We start from the raw sequence: 20,216 nt of genomic DNA on the forward strand, positions 1-20,216 counted from the left end.
TTGATACAGACAAAAATCGACCATGACTCGAATAACCTCGAATTAGCTCAAAATACAAAGAAATAGTTTTACAAAGATTTTCTATCTGGCGATCTTTCATGTCTATTCAGAATTTCCCGACTTTGAAATGAAATTGCGGCGGCGATTTCAACTGTGCGATCATAACCGCATCATACTATCAAGACAAAAAATGACCATGATCAGAAACTCAGACAATTTAGGCATGATTTACAATTGCGCGCATATGTACAAAATTCTGCGAGGTTGATCGCAATCGGGCAATTTGAGACAAGCATGTTCCAGTGGGACAGACCTTTGCGGAAACGCGACTCCGATTCGGCCATCAAGACAGTTCGGAATTGAGCAACTATTATCATTTTGGTTTCAGCTAATTATAGCTTGATGTTTTACAGTATTGATTGTGTTTTTTTGGAGCTTATGCTGTGTTACTATCTATCTCAGTAGGCCCTAACTACCTCAGTAGGTCCAGAAAAATACGGATTTTGAAAATTGGCTTCTTGATGAAAATTAGCAGATTTATGATTCGATGCCGCGGGACTACGATCCAAAATAGTCAAACTATGAATCGAATTAATGCGTCTTTGTGGATTTATTGCTCGACATAGTGGACTTATGATTCGTTATAGCCGAACATCCAGACTATGTATTTAACGCCTGTGAGGGTACCCCCAGAATATGAAACAAAATTGCGGCGACGATTTCAAACTGTGCGACCATAATCGCACCATACTATTAAGGCAAAAAATGACCATGATCAGAAGCTGAGATAATTTTGACATTATTTGCAATTGTGCGCATATGTGCAAAATTTTGTAAGGTTTATTGCAATTGGGCAATTTAAGACAAGCAGGTTCCAATGGAACAGACAGTGGAGGAAACGCGACTCCGATTTGGCAATGAAGAGTGTTCGGAATTGTGCAAGTATCATTTTGCTTTCAGCTATTTATAGCTTGATGTTGTACACTATTGATTGTGTTTTTTTGGAGCTTATGCTGTGTTACTATCTATCTCAGTAGGCCCTAACTATCTCAGTAGGTCCAAAAAATACTGATTTTGAAAATTGGCTTTTTGATTCAAATTAGCAGCTTTATGATTCGATGCCGCGGGACTACGATCCAAAGTAGTCAGACTATGAATCAAATTAATGCGTCTTTGTTGACTTCATGATCCACATAGTGGACTTATGATTTGTTATAGCCGAACATCCAGACTATATATTTAACGCCTCTGGGGGTACCCCAAGACCAAAATTTTCAATTCATTTTTTGGCCACCTCATCCCGGTTTTACCCGCTCTTGTAGTTCCCGTCGAACTGTGTTCAAGATCATTGCCGGATTCAAAAAATCTGAGGATATTTCATTAGGTTAAACTGTTTTTTTCATTTCAAACTATTTTCTACAAAATTAGGCACGGATAGTGTAATGATTGGTTTAGTATCACCTGCATGTAAACATATCACGTCTGTGAATATTAAAGTGATTTTAAAAAGTTACTTTAACTGAAGTTGATGAATGCAAAATTTGTTTGAAAATAAAATAAAAACAAACGAATGTTAGGAAACTGCTCTAATTTTTGGCGTATTGATCAATGCTATTTGAACATTTCAGAAACATTGCAGACAAAATATAATCAGAACAAATGTTTAATTGACAAATTTTATTATATTTACTATGATTGAAAGCATCTTTTGCCATCGTAATTAGTTTCAGTTGTTTCTGTAAATTTTACACAGAATGTAAAAAAAGATAGATCAAATTCAACTAAATTTTTGCCATTGAATTGAAACCAATTGTTTTTCACTCATTATCCCGAAACCTCTATTGGTCGCGGAAAAAACTAACGGAACTTTAAACAGAACTTTTTTTCTCTTTCAATTTTGCTAAAACCATTAGAAAAACGTTAATCTCTTTCAACTTTTAATTTTAATGTTCTTTTTGGCTTCCATAACCACAGTAAAACAAAAAACGATATAGAGAAACTTCAAAACAAACAAGTTCAAATGGTTTGAATGAACATAGTTTTGTTATGACAAAGTTTTTTTTTACCTAGTTAAAGTTTATCAATGTTTTTAGAAGCTATTTAATACAAAGGCTTTAACTAATGTTTCGAATAGATCGTGTTGTCACTAAAATTTACTTTTTGTTTCGGCTATTACTGCCATTTTTTTCAGAAAGCTACGCCATTTGCTTCCGCCTTTCTTATGTAAAAACAATTTTACATTCTTTAAAAACTTTAATAATCTAGAGTTACATTTTTATTATAAAATTTGGAAGCTATTTTTTCTATTTTCAGAGGCAAATGTTCGAATGCTGTCGTACGTTGCACGCCAAAGACAAACTTTTGGAGAAGAACTGAAAACTATTTGTGCAGAATGTTATTTTCTAAAATCTAGATTTTTAAATATGTTTTTATGAGAACCATTTTGAATGTTTAATATTTGAACGAAGAGCAGAACGCAGAGCAACATCTAGATCTTGACTGAATTGCAATTCCTAACACATATTGTGCCAAAAAAATTAACATATAAATTCCAATTTTCAAAAATCAGCTGATTGATTTTGCTAAACAGATCAATCATTTCGATTTGTTTGAATTTGTTATTCAGGCGGAAAACTTTTAATAAGCGCAAAATGAAACATGGAATATCTAGAAAACCTAAGTTAAACAAGAAAGTGAGCACTTCAATTAACTCTTCAATCATTGACGGAGATAACCGTGAAAGACGGTAACTTACGAAAATTACGAAGGTAACCTTTAAAGATAACGAAGGTAACCTTGAAAAAAACCTTTTAGTAGTGAATTTAACATTTATGTAGAATTATCTAGGTATTTGCTCATCGGTAATTAAGAAATGCAATGTTATTTTCTTTTTTCTTTTCTGCCAGATCTATTTGAATTTGTTATGCACCTTTGCAACTTTTGTAGTATAATTTAACTTTTTTGGTGCCTACTAGACTATATACACTTGACGTATTCAACATAAAGCAAAAAACAATCATTGAGTCACATCTGGAAGCCAGTCTTTTAATTACGCTATCGCTTATGAAACTTGTACATATGAAATTTTCTGTCTAACTACAACTAATAGTGCCACTATTACTACTTTAGCTACAATCCAAAGTTTCTGATAGAAGAGAGGGCAAGCAATGTTTGAGAGCGGTTGTTTTAAGGCGCCTTTCTAGCAAAACCATAGAACGATTCAATAAGGCAGGTTCTTCGATGTTAATCTTGCAAGATCATGCAAGAGGATGTTAATCTTGAAAGCATCATGTAAGATTAACAACGTCTTGCAAAATTTTGCAAGATTAGCATCCTCCGGCAGGCTCTTGGAAGATTAACAGCATGCAAGATTAACAGTAAGACCTTGCAAGATTAACATCCTGTCTCAACTAGGGCGTGCTCAAGATCATTGTTGGCATCAAATCTGAGGACATTTCGCTAGGATGAACGGTTTTCTTCGTTTCAAACTATTTTCTGCAAAAATAGGCACGGATAGTGTAATCATTCGTTTATTGCCTATTTTTATGTAAACATACGACGTCTGTTAATGTTAAAGTGATTTTAAAAGAAAGATTTAACATTTTTTTGCGACTGAAGCTGACCAAGATTTGACAAATTACCTAAACAACGATTACAGAACTCTGAGCTGAAAACAAATGTGGGTAAATGAAAAACAAGGTGGGTAAGGTTTTATTTAGCCTAAATAATGGGTAAATAAAATATTTTTATTAATTAAATTCAAATTTCACAATGGAATAATTCTTGCAGACTTTGGTACGTATCTTACACAAAACGCTTCAATTTTCCATTATCACTTTTAAATCTTTTCCAATTTCTTGTTGCTCAATCGTTTGTTTCGTAACCTCTCATACACAGCCACGCTTATTTACTCAACAAATCACCTCATTCCACGCTTCATGTAACAGTTTTTCCAGAAAATAAACAATGGAACATTACTGATGATCGACAGCCGACCACAGTCATGATCCACGAAACTCGAGAACCGACTATGAAGCTTTGCCTAAGTTCTGTAACCAACACAACGCAGGAAAAAACAAAGATATTTGTCGTATCTGGCTCATGCCAAGATTCGACAAAGGTACCAATACTCCTAACCAGATAGTTCACCATAGAAAAGGAATTTATTAAGACTCTTGTTTACTAACTTAAAGGGCGCCTCCAAAGGTTTACTTAACTTAGTCCAACACGGTACAAAAAATATTATCAATTTTTTTACCACACCCAAAAATTAGGCTACTGATGAGACATTCTACGTTCTAAAACTTATTGAAAGTAAATTACTAATCTCCAAATACGTATTCTTTTTCTCGGTTGATATCATATTGACAGCACCAGAGAAAAAATAACTTAGCTGGACGCCGTATAAGGCTGTATTGGTAAGCTTGACCACACATCGCTTGACCCCTCCTCCCCCCCCCCCTGCTCACACCGCCTCCCCCCCCCCCCCCACTCCTAATGCTAACATCTCTAAGCTCTTGTTGGCTACTACCGAAGCCAACCACTCGCCGGTCGCTTGAGAGCAATTCGCCCAACGTAGACGGTTACTGTTTTTTTATCTCAGGCAAGAAAGCACTTCAGTAATCATCAGTTTACAGAAATCAGCATCTCAATTTACGAAATCGTCAGCAGTTATGATAAAATAGAACCTTGACGGCAATGTTGATGGCAATGAAAATGACGAACAAATCACAAAATGACAACAATGACTTAATTTTGGGCAAAAAGAAAACCCTGGGTGAGACAAATAAATTCCAGCTCTGCTGTCTCTTTCTATTGAAGATTTTATTTCATAACTCACACGCTTGCAAATTTTTACCACTTTGCTAAAAAAAAGCATGAAAAAGACAAGACATATCTAATATAAAAGAGTTTATTTCAAAAAGCCCAGATACAATTGCCCAGAGAGGGTTGTTTAAGTGAATCAAGTTCAATTGGATGAGCTGTCGATTTTGTTGATAGTAATCTTTCTAACATAAATTACACCGGGGCTTTCCAATTTACAATTTTCACATTTTCTCTTTCGATCCTTAATCAATAACCATTCGGAGAATCCGATCTAAATGAGATACAGAATGAATAGAAAAAAAGCTCCTGAAAATGAAAAACATTTTGATTAATCTGACAAATAAGTTTAAAAAGTTCAACATGAGTTTTATAGCTTGTAAATCTTTTGATCAGTTTTCATAGTCTTTATAAGTTTATCAACATAGTCATTTTCTTTGACACTATCTGTTCAATTCTGGAATTGTTGCAATTCTGGTATTTTTGAACACATCATAGAAAAACAAAAAAATGTTCAGATTATAATAAAAAATTTGCCACTTTTATTCATTGATTGCTTCGGCGGAAGAACATCCATCAATTAATTGCCTTAATGTCTACATCAACAGATAGAACAAACATGAACTAAAGGATTTATTGTTCGAAATGAAAAGGCATCTTTTTTGTTGTTTTAACACCAAGTACCATAGGGAAATTCTGTTACGGTTCCACGAGTTTTAATAACTTTGGTTGAAAGCAACATTTTGAAGACGATATATCTATATTGCAGACAAAACAGCGATAACGTGACGGTGAAAGATGATGAAATTTGTCGTCGTTTTCTAAACGAAATAGAGTGGCGCTGCGCAAAACGAAGAGTTTGCAGTAAAAAAACAATAGTTGTGTTTTGATCATATTTGATTTTAAAAATTTCAAAACAAATGGAGCGTTTAAGAACATGAAAAACTTTTCCTCTTCGTAATTGTTCTGCGATACGCATCACTATCTTGTTCCTTTAAAACTTTGCAAAAAACTTGTACCAAACGAACCCTTTTATGTCATAACACAATAGAGGCAATTGCGTTATGTTGATTTCGTTCATGTTGAATTACAACATGGTTAAATCCATTTTAGTCTGGTTCCTTAAAAATTTTTTTCGTTTTCATTTTTACCGAACCGAGTTATATTCAGAACGGAAACCACTCAAGATTTCCGGCATTTAAAACTCGATAAATTGTGTGAAAAGGCCTTTTTTGACCTAAAAATAAAAACACAAAGCACAATTCTCTGAATTGAATATTTTAGCAGAAAATGAATAACAATTTCACTTCAAAATAATATAATTTTTGAATGTAATACAATTCTTTAAAAATTCTGCTTTTTCCGTGCATTGCCTAACCAAAATGATGCTAGGTTACACGCTTGGTCAAATTTAACATAGGAATTCAGGTATTCTTTTGCGGTGTTTTCCCGTACTTAACGCCAAGTCAATATCAGTACTGGGCAAGTCTAATTCCAAGTCAAGCTATCAGTACTGATTCAGAGTTATGATCAAAACACATTGAAGACTTGTCAGACTTGGATAAGACTTGGCAAGTCTAAGCCAAGTGCGAAAGCTCCGTACGGGGATCGAACCACCAATCTCCATCTTCCTAGACGGCTGTTCTCTTTACTGCGACACTGTGACTGTTGGAAGTTTATCTTTTGCGCCGTTAAAATATGATTGAAAGGGGCAAATTTCAAGCAAGAAAGCGAGCAAATTATATTACATGCGAGACTTGCATTTACAATTGCCCAGTACTGATTCAACTTGAAGTTCGGTACGGGTTAATATTCTTTTTGCTAAAAAAATCTAAGCTAGTGTTGTAAAAATGTATCAAAATTACAGGTACAGCACATGCTTGACGAAGCATCTTAAGGCTATAGTTAGAAACTTCAATTTCTTGTCTTCCTTTGTACCGTGCATCCTGTTTCATGTTAATAGGTAGTTATTATATAAAAATAAAAACGCTGACTTTCACAAACAATCAAGAAGTTAAGAAGTTTGCCACGATTACTCAATTTGGAAAAGAAAGTCATCACGATATTTAGGTATTTAGTTATTGGCGCATTTAGAAAACTTTGGCAAAACTTCGAATTCTCGCGTATATTCTAAGTTCCCTTAAAAATATCTAAAACAAAGTTGAGCCCTGCAATACTTGTTCGTCATTATCAAGTGTCAAAAAACTAAGGAATTTGTCACTGTGATAGAAACAAAATTCAAACATTTACTGAAAAATCACTCAAACTAATTTGGCTTGATTTGGATCATTTTTTGGAGTTATTTGTTGATTTTTTAATGAAGTTGTTTAATAAAATTCAAAACTGCTTTAAATTATGAAAAAAAATTGGTTATTTTTGTGTCTGTGTGCTCAATAAAAGAACTGGAACAAAAATAACCAAGCGAGATGCTTTTTTCTACATCATATTATTTTTTAAACCTTAGCTATTATTTCGATGCCCATCCGAAGTTAAGGTGAAGCAATGCTCAACATGAAACCTGTATACCATTTGATTGCGTTATGACGAGCAATTTCTCTGCAAAAAATTCAAAAAAAATGTCAGTTCTCAACATAGAGTGTCTATTCTTCGAGAGTCTATAGGTGTCTTTAAAAATGCAGTCCACAGGTAATTTTTTGTCCTTTCTGGGTGCAACCCATTTGATGATTCAACCTGATGAGGTGAAATTATTAGAAAAATGCTCACGGTTAAACTTATTGAACAAAAGTTTGATTTTAAGCACTGCCTTTGAGCTAATCTTATTTGGCTTATTTTAATCTCGGATTAAGCTGTCGGCTCTGGAAATGTTTATATTATTCTCAAAATAAAAGGACGCACAGATATCACTTTCTTTCACATCTCAGATTACACTTACTGTTTGACTTAACAATTTCGAAATATTCTTCGATCAAATTTTTTAAATGGATGTAAAATACCGTGAAAACTGGCGTAGGCGAAATCCGTTGTAAAGATTTTCGCTTATGAATTTGGGGGATAAAACGAAATTCTGTTACAAAATAAAGTAAATTCACTAGCCTCTTATTTGTGGCAATAACTATACACGGCAGCGGACTGTAGTGACGCGGTGAGTATCTATGCACTTTTTTGTTTCGATCAGCACTTTGAGTATACCTCCAATAACTTCAATAATATGCTGCTTAAGCCATTTCAGCATTGGCACTTTTCTCGCATTTGAATCCTCAGCATTCAGTTACAACATTAAGCACTTTTAAAACATTCAGTAATGGAGCCACGAGTATGCACTGCTTCTCAAACATGAAAAAAAGTGTTCCTTCGAACAATGATGCCTCCACGCTGAAGCATTTGAAACTTATCTCCAAAAGTTTCATTTTCGTCTTCATCGGGTTTTTAACTGTTCCCCAAAATCTTGGAAGTGGCGGTGAATTATTCAATATTTCTGTCTTCATTCCGTCTTAAATCCGCAAAATTAAGTTAATCCTTATCTTACTATTTTTTGGGGTTTTACAGGTCGACTTTACCCCCGTAACATCAACCCCCTCATCAACCTGGGTCAACAGTTACAAGAGGAAGACAGAGGAGCCCAGTTGAGAAAAGAGAAGATGAAGAAGGCAGTGGACAGTGTCTTGTACATTGCACAGCACCTAAAGAACGAAGACGACTCCAGTGCCGAAAAAGATGACTGGAAATTTGTGGCAATGGTCATAGACAGGCACTCACATTTTTTTTTGTTCTAAAGGAACATGCTTATGGAGCATGAAACAGTTCAATAAAGTGAAAATTGAGGAATTTTGTTATAAAAAGTCAGAGTCGCGCTAGAAATTTTGATTGAAGCATAAATTTTGTCCAATTCAATAGGACGTTCCCACCCCACTAGAGAAATTTAACACTGGAGGTTGTAAACAATTTTAACCCCAGAGGTTTGACCAGAGAAGCTTTTGAGCGCAAAAGTTTAGGATGATGATGATGATGATATAACTTACTGTCGGAAAATTAGCTCAAGTTGATATAAAAAATCATTTTGAGATTTTCCTGTATTTTCTGGTGTTTTTCTCTTTATTTCACATCCGGGCTGAGCACCCGCTACAGCGGAGATACAAAAAGTCTAATACTTACAAAGACTGAGATATCAATTTGGTACACTTTAAATAGCTCCTTATACGGATAAAATTTTTCTGTTCTTAAAAATATAATGAGCGAAAAAACGGATATTTCCAAGGGAAAATGTACTTTTTTGCAGGAACCTTTTCTGAAATATTAAAAAAGGAAAGTGAGGAAAACTATTCTCAATGGTTCTCAAAACTATTCTCAATATGTACAAATTCATGTTGTCTTTGTTCTCAATGTGGCTAATATTGAGACCAAGAAACTCATAAACCGGCTTGCGACCATGCCTTTCCTATCTAATCAATCTCCCTTAGAAAACACCTGATCGGGGCATGGTCTGATCATAGGTTACTTCGAGCACACAAATCTGGAAAATATGTGCGCATCCCTATCGCTTTTGACGACGTGTAGAAAATGGTAGGATCAGTGGCATTTTTTGGCCTGGCGATTCTGTTATTAGTGGTCGCTTAAAGCGCCCAATCTACTTGGCAATTGTCTTGATTCTTTATGGACTATGGTCGCACAATGGTCTGATATCGGTCAATGGTCTGATTTTGGTCTGATCACAGTTAATTTCCGTTTGGAAAGGTCTGATTAGACAACTTCGAGTTCACTCCGTGCGCACACGGTTTTCGAGCGCACTTTAGTCTGATAAGAGGATATTTTGATCACGAACAATCTGATCAGAGGTCACTTGTGATCAAAGATCAACCTGGGATATGTAATCTTTGGAGTAATGGTGTTTTCTATCAAAAAATTTTTGAAACAGTCTATTTTCTTACCTTCATTATCGTTGTTATGTTAGTTTTTACCCTAATAAAAATTTTACCCGTTCCATTGTTTTTTAAGACCTTACTGACTGGGTTTCTACGTTTTGGAAACGATCAAACAGAAAAGTTGCTGATTTAATAAAAATAAGATGTCAAAAAACCAAACTCATAGAAACTTTCTTCTCCGGGACGGTTTGGACATAGACACTTTTTTCTGCAACGGTCTGGATATAGACATTTTCTTCCTGGGACGGTCTGGACATAGACACTTTTTTTGTCTGGGACCGTCTGGACATAGGCAATTTCTGTCTGGGATGGTCTGGGCATAGACACTTTCTGTCTGGGACGGTCTGGACATAGACACTTTCTGTCTGAGACTGTCTCGACATAAACACTTTCTCTCTGGGACGGTCTGGACATAGACACCTTCGTCTGGGACGGTCTGGACATATCGACATTCGGTCTGGGACCTCAAACTGGGTGTTCATAAGTCGGTGTCTACACCTGGGTTACTTCTGTATTTCACACAATTTAAGCATCGACTTGGACGACTCTGATTTTCCGCCGCGTTTCAGTGGAATATTATGTAAAACTTTTTTTGAGTTTTTTTGGAAAATCAGTGCATTGCATTAATTTTGTACATAATTTCTGAAAAACTCTTCAACTGGGTGCCCTGTTTTTAGGTCCCTATTGTACACGTACATTATAATGTGTGTGATCGGGACAGTGACTATCATCTTCAACTCGCCAGCTATTTACGATCCAGACAGCAGCCAGTTCCGACTCGACCAGTTATACGGCATCCGGTTCAACCAACATGCTGCAGACAACACCCGTTGTCCAGGCCTTATCTGGAAGAAGGACGAGGCGACTGGCTCCGACAAGAGTATAATACACCGGCCAGATGGGTGGGAAAACAGGACTTTATATGACGAATTATAGTTCACGAAACACATTCACACACATCCACGTACAGAGACACGAACGCTTTCAGAACAGACTATTGTTCTCCTAACTTCCCCCCTACCCTCACCAAAATGTGCAGTATTGACAAACTCAATATGAAAAGTTTTTTAAATACGTAAATCGGTTCAATTCAGAATAAACACCGTAATATAATTTATCCTACTAAGATTCAATCAACAATTTTTAAGTTTTTTTCATCGCCTCGCATTTGTAGCCTTGTAAATTTATCATACTTCCCACAGGCTAAGGTCCCAGACCGGAATCAAGTATGACGAGAGGAAAGATGAAAGCACAGGAGGGGGGGGGGGCGTCGTGCGTTCATAATTTTTGTATGGAAACATCAACAATTAACGCGCTAAAGTCTGAATATGGACTCAGCTAATGAAAAGAAAGGGTCGGAAGTAGAGGCCATTTATATGAACAACTTGTAAATAGCCCAGGGTTGCCCGACAGTAGTATTATATAGCTGTATTGGGATAGGGGGGGGGTTTATCCTGCCATGAGGATAATAGGGTATAGAATGCATGAGGATAATATGGAGTGGTATATCCCATGAGGATAATATGGAGTGGTATATCCCATGAGGATAATATGGAGTGGTATATCCCATGAGGATAATATGGAGTGGTATATCCCTTCTGATCTACATGTAAATTGAGAAAGAAGAACTGCCGCGACTAAACTTGCATTTGAATTGTGCATGTAAATTGAGAAGGATCAAACTTGCCGCGATTATTTACCGAGCTCTTGATTTATGTGAAAACGGATCAAACAACAATTTATTATTTTGTATTTCCAACTGTAAACCAAACATATTGAAACAATTAACTACTTCACAAAATCCAAACTGCGGAGCACTTTGAAAACAGGTTCTAAAACTTAAAGTTTTACCAAAATTCACGTACAAACAATAATTTACCTCACAAAATCAAACTGCGGAACACTTTGAAAACACGCTATTAAGTTATACCAAAAATCACGTACAAAATTGTGTAGAAGTGGAAACTAAGGTAAGTTTGTTTGAATTAATTTAGCAAGCAACAAAACGCTCAAGCGTTGGGTTTTGCTATGAATTTTAATCACTGCTGTCACTTGCTTCAAAGTTAATGAGGGAGCACTGAAAATGATCATCTTCAGAACTGCTGCTCCTATCGAAATCAACAACATCAGAATCACTAATTTCCTCCTCAGTAGTAGCTCTAGCAACAATCATTCCTGGGTCGGGTGGTGTCCAGTTTTCTGCTATATCAAGCATTTGATTCATGTGATCACTTAAATGTTTTCTCATTCTTTTTGCTGGAGGAGGAATGGGGCTGGGAGGTGTCGGATAATCCCAGTCGACATCAGCGTCATTGTCTCTACCATTGAAAATTCTACTTAAACTTTCTTCTGAGACTGATTTGTGATCCCAACTTATTTCACTGTCCTCTTTCTCATTATCGAACCAGCTATATGAATCAGTATCACTCTCTGCTGTAGATTGCGAACTGTTCCTTATAGAATAATGCCCAAATGGCAGTGTTCTCAAACCATCAGCGAGAATGTATCGTTTATTGTCGTACGCTGATAGGGACACTTTGTTTTCGGATACTGTTTTTAGAATATGGTTTTCGGACGTTATTCTATTACTTATTGCTCGATATGGTTTTGCCGTAACCAGTGTAGACTTGTACAGCTCGTGTGTCAACAACTTCTGGGCAGCTTTTGTTACCCCTTTCGCCGACAGCTTTCCACAACCTGGAATAAAACAAAAGCAGATCAACCTCGAGTCTCAGGTGAGTTCTTATTTCAAAATGCAAAAAAAAGTGATCGGTTCTCGAGGAATAAAAGTATGTGTAATTTAATACTTACTTTTAGAAGTTATTGAATACATTTTGGGCTTCAAGCATATAAATTCCGAGATGTAGTCACCAGCGAATTCATCCTTGAACTTGAGAACTCTGCTGTGGTTAACATCGGAGTAGAGCGGATGATTGTCAGGATAATTTGAAAAATCGAATTCTGTACAAACTTCTTTCTTCTTTGCCAAGTCGGCATAGAGGTCAGTCGTCTCAACTTTATACAATAGACTGTCGGTATCAGAGTACAAGAGTGAGCACCGAAAGTTTGCGCGCATAACATCATAGTGGAAACCGTACATACGTAGTTTTGAAAGATCCAAAATGGTCGCCCCGACAATAGTTGGTGTTGTCCATTTAATAACTTTTGGTCGAGAACAGATCGCCGCCATGTTTTCGCCGAATATTTTAAATTTGTCAAACTCGAATTTTGATGTAAGTTTTGCAGTTTTTTCGGCATCCCGTGTTATGTCTACTTTCAGTCGTCTTCGTTTTGACTCAATTGTTTTCCCATATACCGAGTTGTTCATCAATTTGTAGTAGTTCTGTTCAAATCTGTTAGTTGCTTTTTTTCTCATGGCGCTGTTTAAGGTAATGTACGGTTCAAGCCACTTTGATTGTGTGAATTTGAGAATTCTGTGTACTTTTTTGATACGCAACCCCCGTCGAACATAGAATTGCAGTAGTTTGTAGTGTAGGACATATTTGCTTTTGTCAAACATAGTTTGTAGCAGTTTGTTAACTTTATTTTCCGGTAAATTGTAACGCTGTTTAACCTCTAACTGATAATCGCTTAGCCAGTCGTCCTTTACAAGTGTTTTTTCTGGTGCCAATGGGTAGTCCTGCTGTTGATCATGTATTTCACTTGGGTATTCGAAATCGACTTCACAGAAATACCCGACTGAAGAGCTATCAGGGTGGTGTAGTAGTTCGTTTATTGAGATGTCGAAAACAAAACAAAAATCACCAACGGGTAGCATCTCCTCCTGCATAACTCCACCATATAAATTATTAGCGTCCACCATTAGCCCAAATGTGGACGTTTCCTCGGAGTTGAACCCAGGCAGGTAGCGGTTGTTTGCTTTAAAATGTCGACTTTCGAAAACAGAGGTTATACCCCCGCGTATCGCTGGCTCTATCATGTCCAGATGTTCCCGTTCAGTGAATAACTGGACTTCAGCTTTGGTGATACGAAGTGCGGAATCTTTTACCATGTTTGGGGCAGTGAAGAACTGTACAACATCAAGCTTGTAAGTTTTGAAACTAATTTTCCGACAATACTCGGAGCAGCAAGCTAATAAAGCACAATCTAATTTTAGATAGGCATCATGATAATCCTGCATGGTTTTACACCCAAGCAAATTCCACATTCTGTTTGCATGATTCCATTCGTTTTGCTGAATTGCTGTGCCATTTAGGGAGTTTTTCCATGCTTCTATTGGAGGCAAACTATCTTCCGAGAACTTTGTCCGATTAGACATGTATGAATATGGGTAGTAACCTTTTTGCTTGAGCAGGTCAAAGTGGTCACTAGGAGTTTCATTGAACATTACTTCCAAAATGCCAAATTCAGATTGCGGTAAAGTTTCGGTGAGTTTTTCTAGAGATGCGTTAAAAAGCTTGTAAGAGTCAACAAACCTTAGGAACTCATACACTGGAACAATTTGCCCATCCCTTTTCATCGTGTCCACTTGAACACCTAATTGCATCGAGATATATTTCTCGTCAGTTGCAGGTATTACGCTTATTGTTGTAGATGGCTCACTTTCTTGCAATAACAGACAGATATGGTGGAGATCGTAATTTTGTATGTTGTGCCCAATTACGGGAATGAATTTTGACGTTCTCCGTAGTCGGTTGCATTGCGGATGGGCCCAGCCCAGAAATTCGCCACTGTAGTGGCAGTGGTCAAGGTCTTTTTCGTCATCTTCATGAAAATCAGTTTCGCAAATCCAACAAGCAACACTTTCTGTTTTTCCAAGTTTTGATCTGTCTCCACGAAAATACGGATGTTTTTGTTTCTGCTTGTGAATATCATTCGCCAACTTGTGAAGCACTTTCACAAATATCTTCATGCAATTTTCGGAGCTATTCAAGTGGGTATACTTGGGCTTCGGGTTGTTATGCTCAACAACAGTCAGAGCGAAACCGCAGGGCTCATGAATTTCTATGGTGGATGATGAGGAGACGTTTCCACTAAGTGAACAAGTAGATACTGGCCGTAGAAAGGATTCAAAATCAAAGTAAATTACCAATGGGGCAAACCAGAGGGCAGACCAGTTGTTAAATTTGTAGATATTGCTGTTTTCGCTCGGCATTCGAACAAGGGCTGGTGAATGATCTTTGCACCTTTCAACGTGTTCATCGAAAGCTGTGACACCGTCATAACATAACCAGAAACAGTTTCTGCATAAAATCAGGTAACTACGGTACCTCACTGACCGTAGAAAGCAATAAAATTTGCACAGGTCCTTGATAAGAACATAGTGATGTTTATCTGAATCGTAAAGAAGCAGTAAATCAATAACCAGCTCCTCTGAACTCTTTTTTGTTGAAATTCGTATAGGAAATAGATCTTTTTTGTGGTAACCAAACACGTTAACTTGAACAGAATTAAGTTCCTCAAACTTATTGAGACTACTGATACCCATTGGCATCTGAAAATTCCCCGCTGGGAAAAGCGACTTCAGGTCTTTATAAGTTTCGGGATTTGTCGCTCTCAAAGTATCGTTTTGACCGTCAACTCTCATGCCAATATTTTCCTTCAGACATCTAGCTGCTATATAACAGTAGACAAAGCAATTATTGTCATTGTGGTTTCGAATATTTAGAACAGCTTGGCATGTGGATAACTCATAAGGAAGTGCTATGAATGACGATCCCCGAATAGGTCTGTATTTCGCAAAGTTGAGATGTAAGCGAATCACCCGATCTAGTAGCCATCCACTCCCTGAAGACACAAAAGTAAAGAGAACAGCCAACATTTTTTCCACCATCAGGGCAAATTCTTCGTTTGAGATACCTCCAGCAGTTACTGGGGTCATTAGTGAATTGGCAAATATAACTAAATTTTCGTCGTCTTCATCCGTCTCGTGTTTTGGTTTGAAGAGTGATAGTTCAGCGGAAAATTGAATTTTCTGGGGTCCTGAGCTTAATTTTTGCTCAATAAGTTCTTCTATTTGTGCTCGCTTGGACTGCATAAAGGTCTGCAAGTCCAACGAATTTTCTTCATTGTTTTCAGCTTCGATTACAAACGTTTGAAGGTGACCATTAAATGCGGACTGGGAGGGTATTTGTAAAGGCTGGAACTTTTCTCCAAAAACGGGAAGCGAGTGAACAGAGCTCATATGTTGTGCATAGAGGTGAGAATTGTTAAAACCCAGATAACAAGAACGACAACAATTTGTAAACTTTGAGTGAACTGTTCTCATATGTTCTTCAAGAGGAGACATTTTTCTAGTTGAAAACTCACAAATTGAACATTGATAATGTGGTAAGCCGCACTCATCGGGATGAAATCGTGTTTCATGTCGCGATTTGATTCCCGGTGTACTAAACGTTGAAGGGCAGAAGCGGCAAGAAAAAGTCATTTCAAAAGCAGTTATCAGAAGTAAATAAATGAAGTTGGATAAACGGTTTGTTTTATAATGTTCGTTACTCTGCAATAAAACTCAGTTCTGTGTAATACTCAGTTTCATTCGTTACGACTGAATACATGTTTACAGTGTTTTGAAAATGGCACTGAATAGGGCGGCAAATTTGATATTCAAATTGAACGTACTTCTATAGGCTAATTTTGGCGCGCACTTCAACTCCAAATTTATCTCGACTTCGAAAGACTTTGTATTTTCTTAAAACTATTATCCCGGCTTTCTTATTATCCCTAATTTGAAGCTAATGCACAAAAGGGATATTCACTAGATAGGGCGCCAAATTTGAATTTCAAAATAGCGGCCTCTGGTTGACTGGAATCGGCGGGAAAATAGTTTCGAAATTTTATTGAAATTAAACGCGAAAAAAGGATTAAAACACTTTGCGAATTCAAAAGATGTGCTAGTAGAACCTCAGAGGGGTCATACCGAGTATTGTTGTTTGTGGATTACTTCAAAAAATGCATTCAAAAAAGCGGAAAAACATGTTACTTTATTTGAATTTTTTCAAAAAAGTGTCATTTTAGACCTCATCTATAACGGGTGGTTAGAGTTGTCCTACGCTGTCAAGTGTGATGAGCAAAATTGCTCCCCGGGCCGAAAAACATAGGACTGCACTAAAAAAATTGCTCTAAAACAAACAGAAAAAAGTTTTTTTTTCTGTCAATCATCATAAATCAATGTCATTAAATGACAATTACATGACAGAAACATGTGTTTTTTTTCAGAAGCTTTTTTCGATGACAGGTGTTATGAGAGAAGTTGATGCCGTGGGCCCACAATGTGCAAAAATGCAAAGAAACGCGATCTAACATCTTTCCTTAGGGTACTTCATATGCTAATTAATGCCAGATGTTAATGTGACATTGATGACCAGATGTTTTAGAAATCGGTGAAGGAGCCATTTTTCGGCCATGATGCTTATGAGCAAAAACATGCAGCATGTTCCCGCAAAGACATTGCTGTAAAAAAATTCCAATTTTTTTTTTCATCAATTAGCAATTATGTTAATTAGTCGCTAATTAGCCGTTAATTAGGCGCTAATTATCTCCGTAACGGTTAAGTTAAATTTGACGAGCGTGATGAGATGTTTTGTAGGACACAGTGTGCTGAGGACCTCTGCACCATCAGTTTCATCCCAAGTGTTTTTTGAAGACCTCATTTTTGGGGTCAAAGGTCACAGGTCATCTATCAAAAAATTTTTTTTTTCAATTTTTTCAAAAAAATTTTTTAACAAACCTGCTTTTTGTACCCTTTTGAACGAGAGCCCAAAGCTAGGAGGTGCTGCTAGAGGACCTGAAAATTTTTTTTAACACAGCCTTATGACATCATTTTGGTTTTAAAGTACAATTTTTTGATTTTTTCTGTGAGAGATTACAATTTTTTGACAATTTTTTCTAAATTATGAATGAGTTTCAGGGTTCATACGCTGCTACAGCTGCTGGCATAATGTTAACAGTTCTTTTGGGCTAAAACATGTACACATTTTGCAAAATAAATATTTTGTTAATTCCGAAAAACTTAAGGTTTAACATACAGATGTTAACAAATTTTATTGATTCGATAGTCTTAATCTGGATATTTTAGCTCAAAAACTAATCACTTCATAGTGGTTGTAGTACATGAAATCCTGCTCGGAAAATATAATTTGTGATTGCGTCATAGGGGAGAGTGAAAATTTTCCCGGAACAAGTTTGAACTTGATCACTAACTTGAACTATATTTTTGTCTGTGTTTTGAATTGAAAGACAAAACAGTCTTCAAAAAAATGTTTTATTACAAATTCGAGAAATATAAAATACGTAATTTGTATAACACACGCACACGCACAACTTCACATCTCAAAATTGAAACAGTTTTTAGATAAAAGTAAAGTTACAAGTTTTAATTAAGTTAATTTAATCGAATAAGTCCATCAAAGAATTTTCTGGTCGTCGCTTTTTTGGTGCACCGCTAACGTTTGGAGTCTCTGAACAAGTGGGTGTTTGAAAACTATCGCTCAGAACCTCTCGCTTTGGCGTTTGAAAAGTTGTTCCGGACAGAACGTTCTCGTCAAAGTTATCGAAATTGTTTGGAGGGTTGTTGTTGTTGTGAATTCCAGCGAAGAGAGATGGGCTAGGTGTCGGCGTAACAGTTGGACTTGTGTCAACTGCTGGTGTTGTGGGTAGACTAGCTGGTGTTGTCTCACTGTCTGGTGAAGACGGTGAAGTTTTAATCCCCCACAAATTGCCAAGATCATCACAAGCTTGATAAGCTCCGAGTTGATTTTCAAACAAAGGTACGCAGTCACAGTCATACCGGTAGAAAATACGTTTTATTTCATCAGGTAATGTGCCCATATTACAATCCTGAAATGCTGGCAGCACGGTTGCAGGTAGGTGGCCACCAGAAGTAATAATAGTGCTTTCGGATGGGTCGGTTTTCTCGGGTTGGGCGGCAATTGCATTTATCAGAAGCTTTGGAAGAAGACAGTGATGGTAAACGTGCCACACATCGTCTTGTTTTCGTTGTTGAATAAGAACCACAAAATTTTCATAAACTGTCTGATAAACTAATGTTCTTTCCCAAGAAGCCTCGGACTCTGCGAGAATTTTAACGGACAATTTTAAAGTTAAGTGTTTAAGGAATTCAGTTAAACAGATTCGAATTTGTTGCGGGAAACAAACTGCAATTTGACTCAACACATATTTGAATGCCGCCGAATTATAGCTCAGGGTTTCTGTGTACAAGTTTTGCGATAGTTTCATGTAAGCTAGGGGTCACATCTGTTTTTAATTTTGATTCAACATACACTCACAATTTTAACTTGAGATTACCAAAGATTGTTATCTAGGGTTACATCTGTTTTCAATTAACTGTTGTTATATAGTGTTCAGTGTGTAGTTTCTTATCTGAGGTCACATCTGCTTTTAATTTCTAGTGTATATGAGTGCTTTATGCCTTTGAAATTGTGTTCAACATGTAAGTTTATTATCTGAGGTTGCATCTGTTTCTAATTTCCTAGTTTATATGAGCGCTTTATGCATGTGAAACTGCTCAAAAGATCACATTCCTGTACCATATGTTTGCCATAAAAATTGTAATGAACAGACTCAAGTACGCCGTAGGCGTACTTGAGACTGTATTCGCCAATCATTTGTTTTTAATTGAGTGTTTGACGACATATGTGTAATCCCAGCTTGCCGCCGCCATTGAGTTGGAGCGCTCACAACTTTATTTGAAAGAGATAAAATTTGGTTGCGCCATGCCTTTCACTTCCACTAAAGACACAGAATTTGGCGATTGTTATTTCGACATTTCGAAAACTGATAAGCGCTTAATCAGAGCAACTGTGAAAACGTATGAAAGGACGGGGACCTATGTGTTTCCAAAATTGTTCGAGAAAGCGGAAAGCGATTACGAATTTCAGCAGAGAGTTTCTCTAGCTGTTCAAGAATTTGAGAACTTGATTGAAAAGTCAGCTGATATACGCTCTCAGTTCACCCAAGAGGAACCAACAAAACCACCTCCAGCAAAGAAACCACGATTCCAACAAAAGTCAGAAGAAATTTGGAAGACCAACACGAGCAACAAAAATGGTTGAGGCGATGTACGAGCGCTCACCAAATTATTTTAAACAGTTTCAAAAACAGATCAAGTTTCAGATTGTCGAAGAGAAACCTACCCTTTCTAACACAAATGTTTATGCAGTGTGTGCCCATTTTGATTCTGAGTTTTGCGGTTTAATAACTAACCATTATCACGTTTTGCTTGATACAACAACTTTCGAAAAGGAAACTTTGAAACGAAATCAGAATTTTCCTGTGCCTTGTATTTTTACAACCTTCAAATTCTTATTTTCGACTGCAACAACTTTGGAGACTAATGGAGACGTTTTTACAAAGCTCAAATTGGCGGTTGAATTCAACAGCTCCGCAGATAAAGTTGACTCACATACAGTACGCAAACAACTGCCAGCTTTTGCCTGCCACAGTAATGTGAAAAACAGCATTACAAAGCAAGTGAATACAAATCAAAAACCCTGTGCGAAGATGCCAGTAGTTGCTCAAAAGACTATCTACAAC

The 20,216-nt window shown here is 36.8% G+C and overlaps 2 protein-coding genes across 2 annotated transcripts in view; one reads left to right on the plus strand and one right to left on the minus strand.

Moving 5' to 3' along the window:
* The window catches only part of LOC142343294 (acetylcholine receptor subunit alpha-like), a 34,204-nt gene extending 23,387 nt beyond the window's left edge, over positions 1–10,817 (plus strand). The window contains exons 6-7 of the mRNA XM_075395102.1: positions 8,332–8,533; positions 10,382–10,817. Of these exons, the coding sequence (XP_075251217.1) occupies positions 8,332–8,533; positions 10,382–10,640 (461 nt within the window). The 3' untranslated portion in view covers positions 10,641–10,817. The remainder of the gene's footprint in view (positions 1–8,331; positions 8,534–10,381) is intronic.
* A 922-nt stretch (positions 10,818–11,739) lies between these two features.
* Positions 11,740–15,849, minus strand: LOC142343126 (uncharacterized). The gene is made up of 2 exons (XM_075394814.1): positions 12,516–15,849; positions 11,740–12,401 (listed from the first exon to the last, which is right to left on the minus strand). The coding sequence occupies exons 1-2, from the start codon at positions 15,847–15,849 to the stop codon at positions 11,740–11,742; spliced, it is 3,996 nt and encodes a 1,331-aa protein (XP_075250929.1).
* Positions 15,850–20,216: the final 4,367 nt, after the last annotated feature.

Source organism: Convolutriloba macropyga, chromosome 7 (genome assembly GCF_964194025.1).
Source record: "Convolutriloba macropyga chromosome 7, txConMacr16.3, whole genome shotgun sequence".
Lineage (NCBI taxonomy): Eukaryota > Metazoa > Xenacoelomorpha > Acoela > Convolutidae > Convolutriloba > Convolutriloba macropyga.

What these genes read in the sequence shown, in the direction of transcription:
- LOC142343126 (XM_075394814.1), bottom strand. Translation starts at nt 15,849, where the DNA reads ATGAGCTCTGTTCACTCGCTTCCCGTTTTTGGAGAAAAGTTCCAGCCT. An exon ending in GTATTCAATAACTTCTAAAA is followed by an intron (nt 12,402 to 12,515) that starts GTAAGTATTAAA and finishes GTTTTATTCCAG; the next exon opens with GTTGTGGAAAGCTGTCGGCG.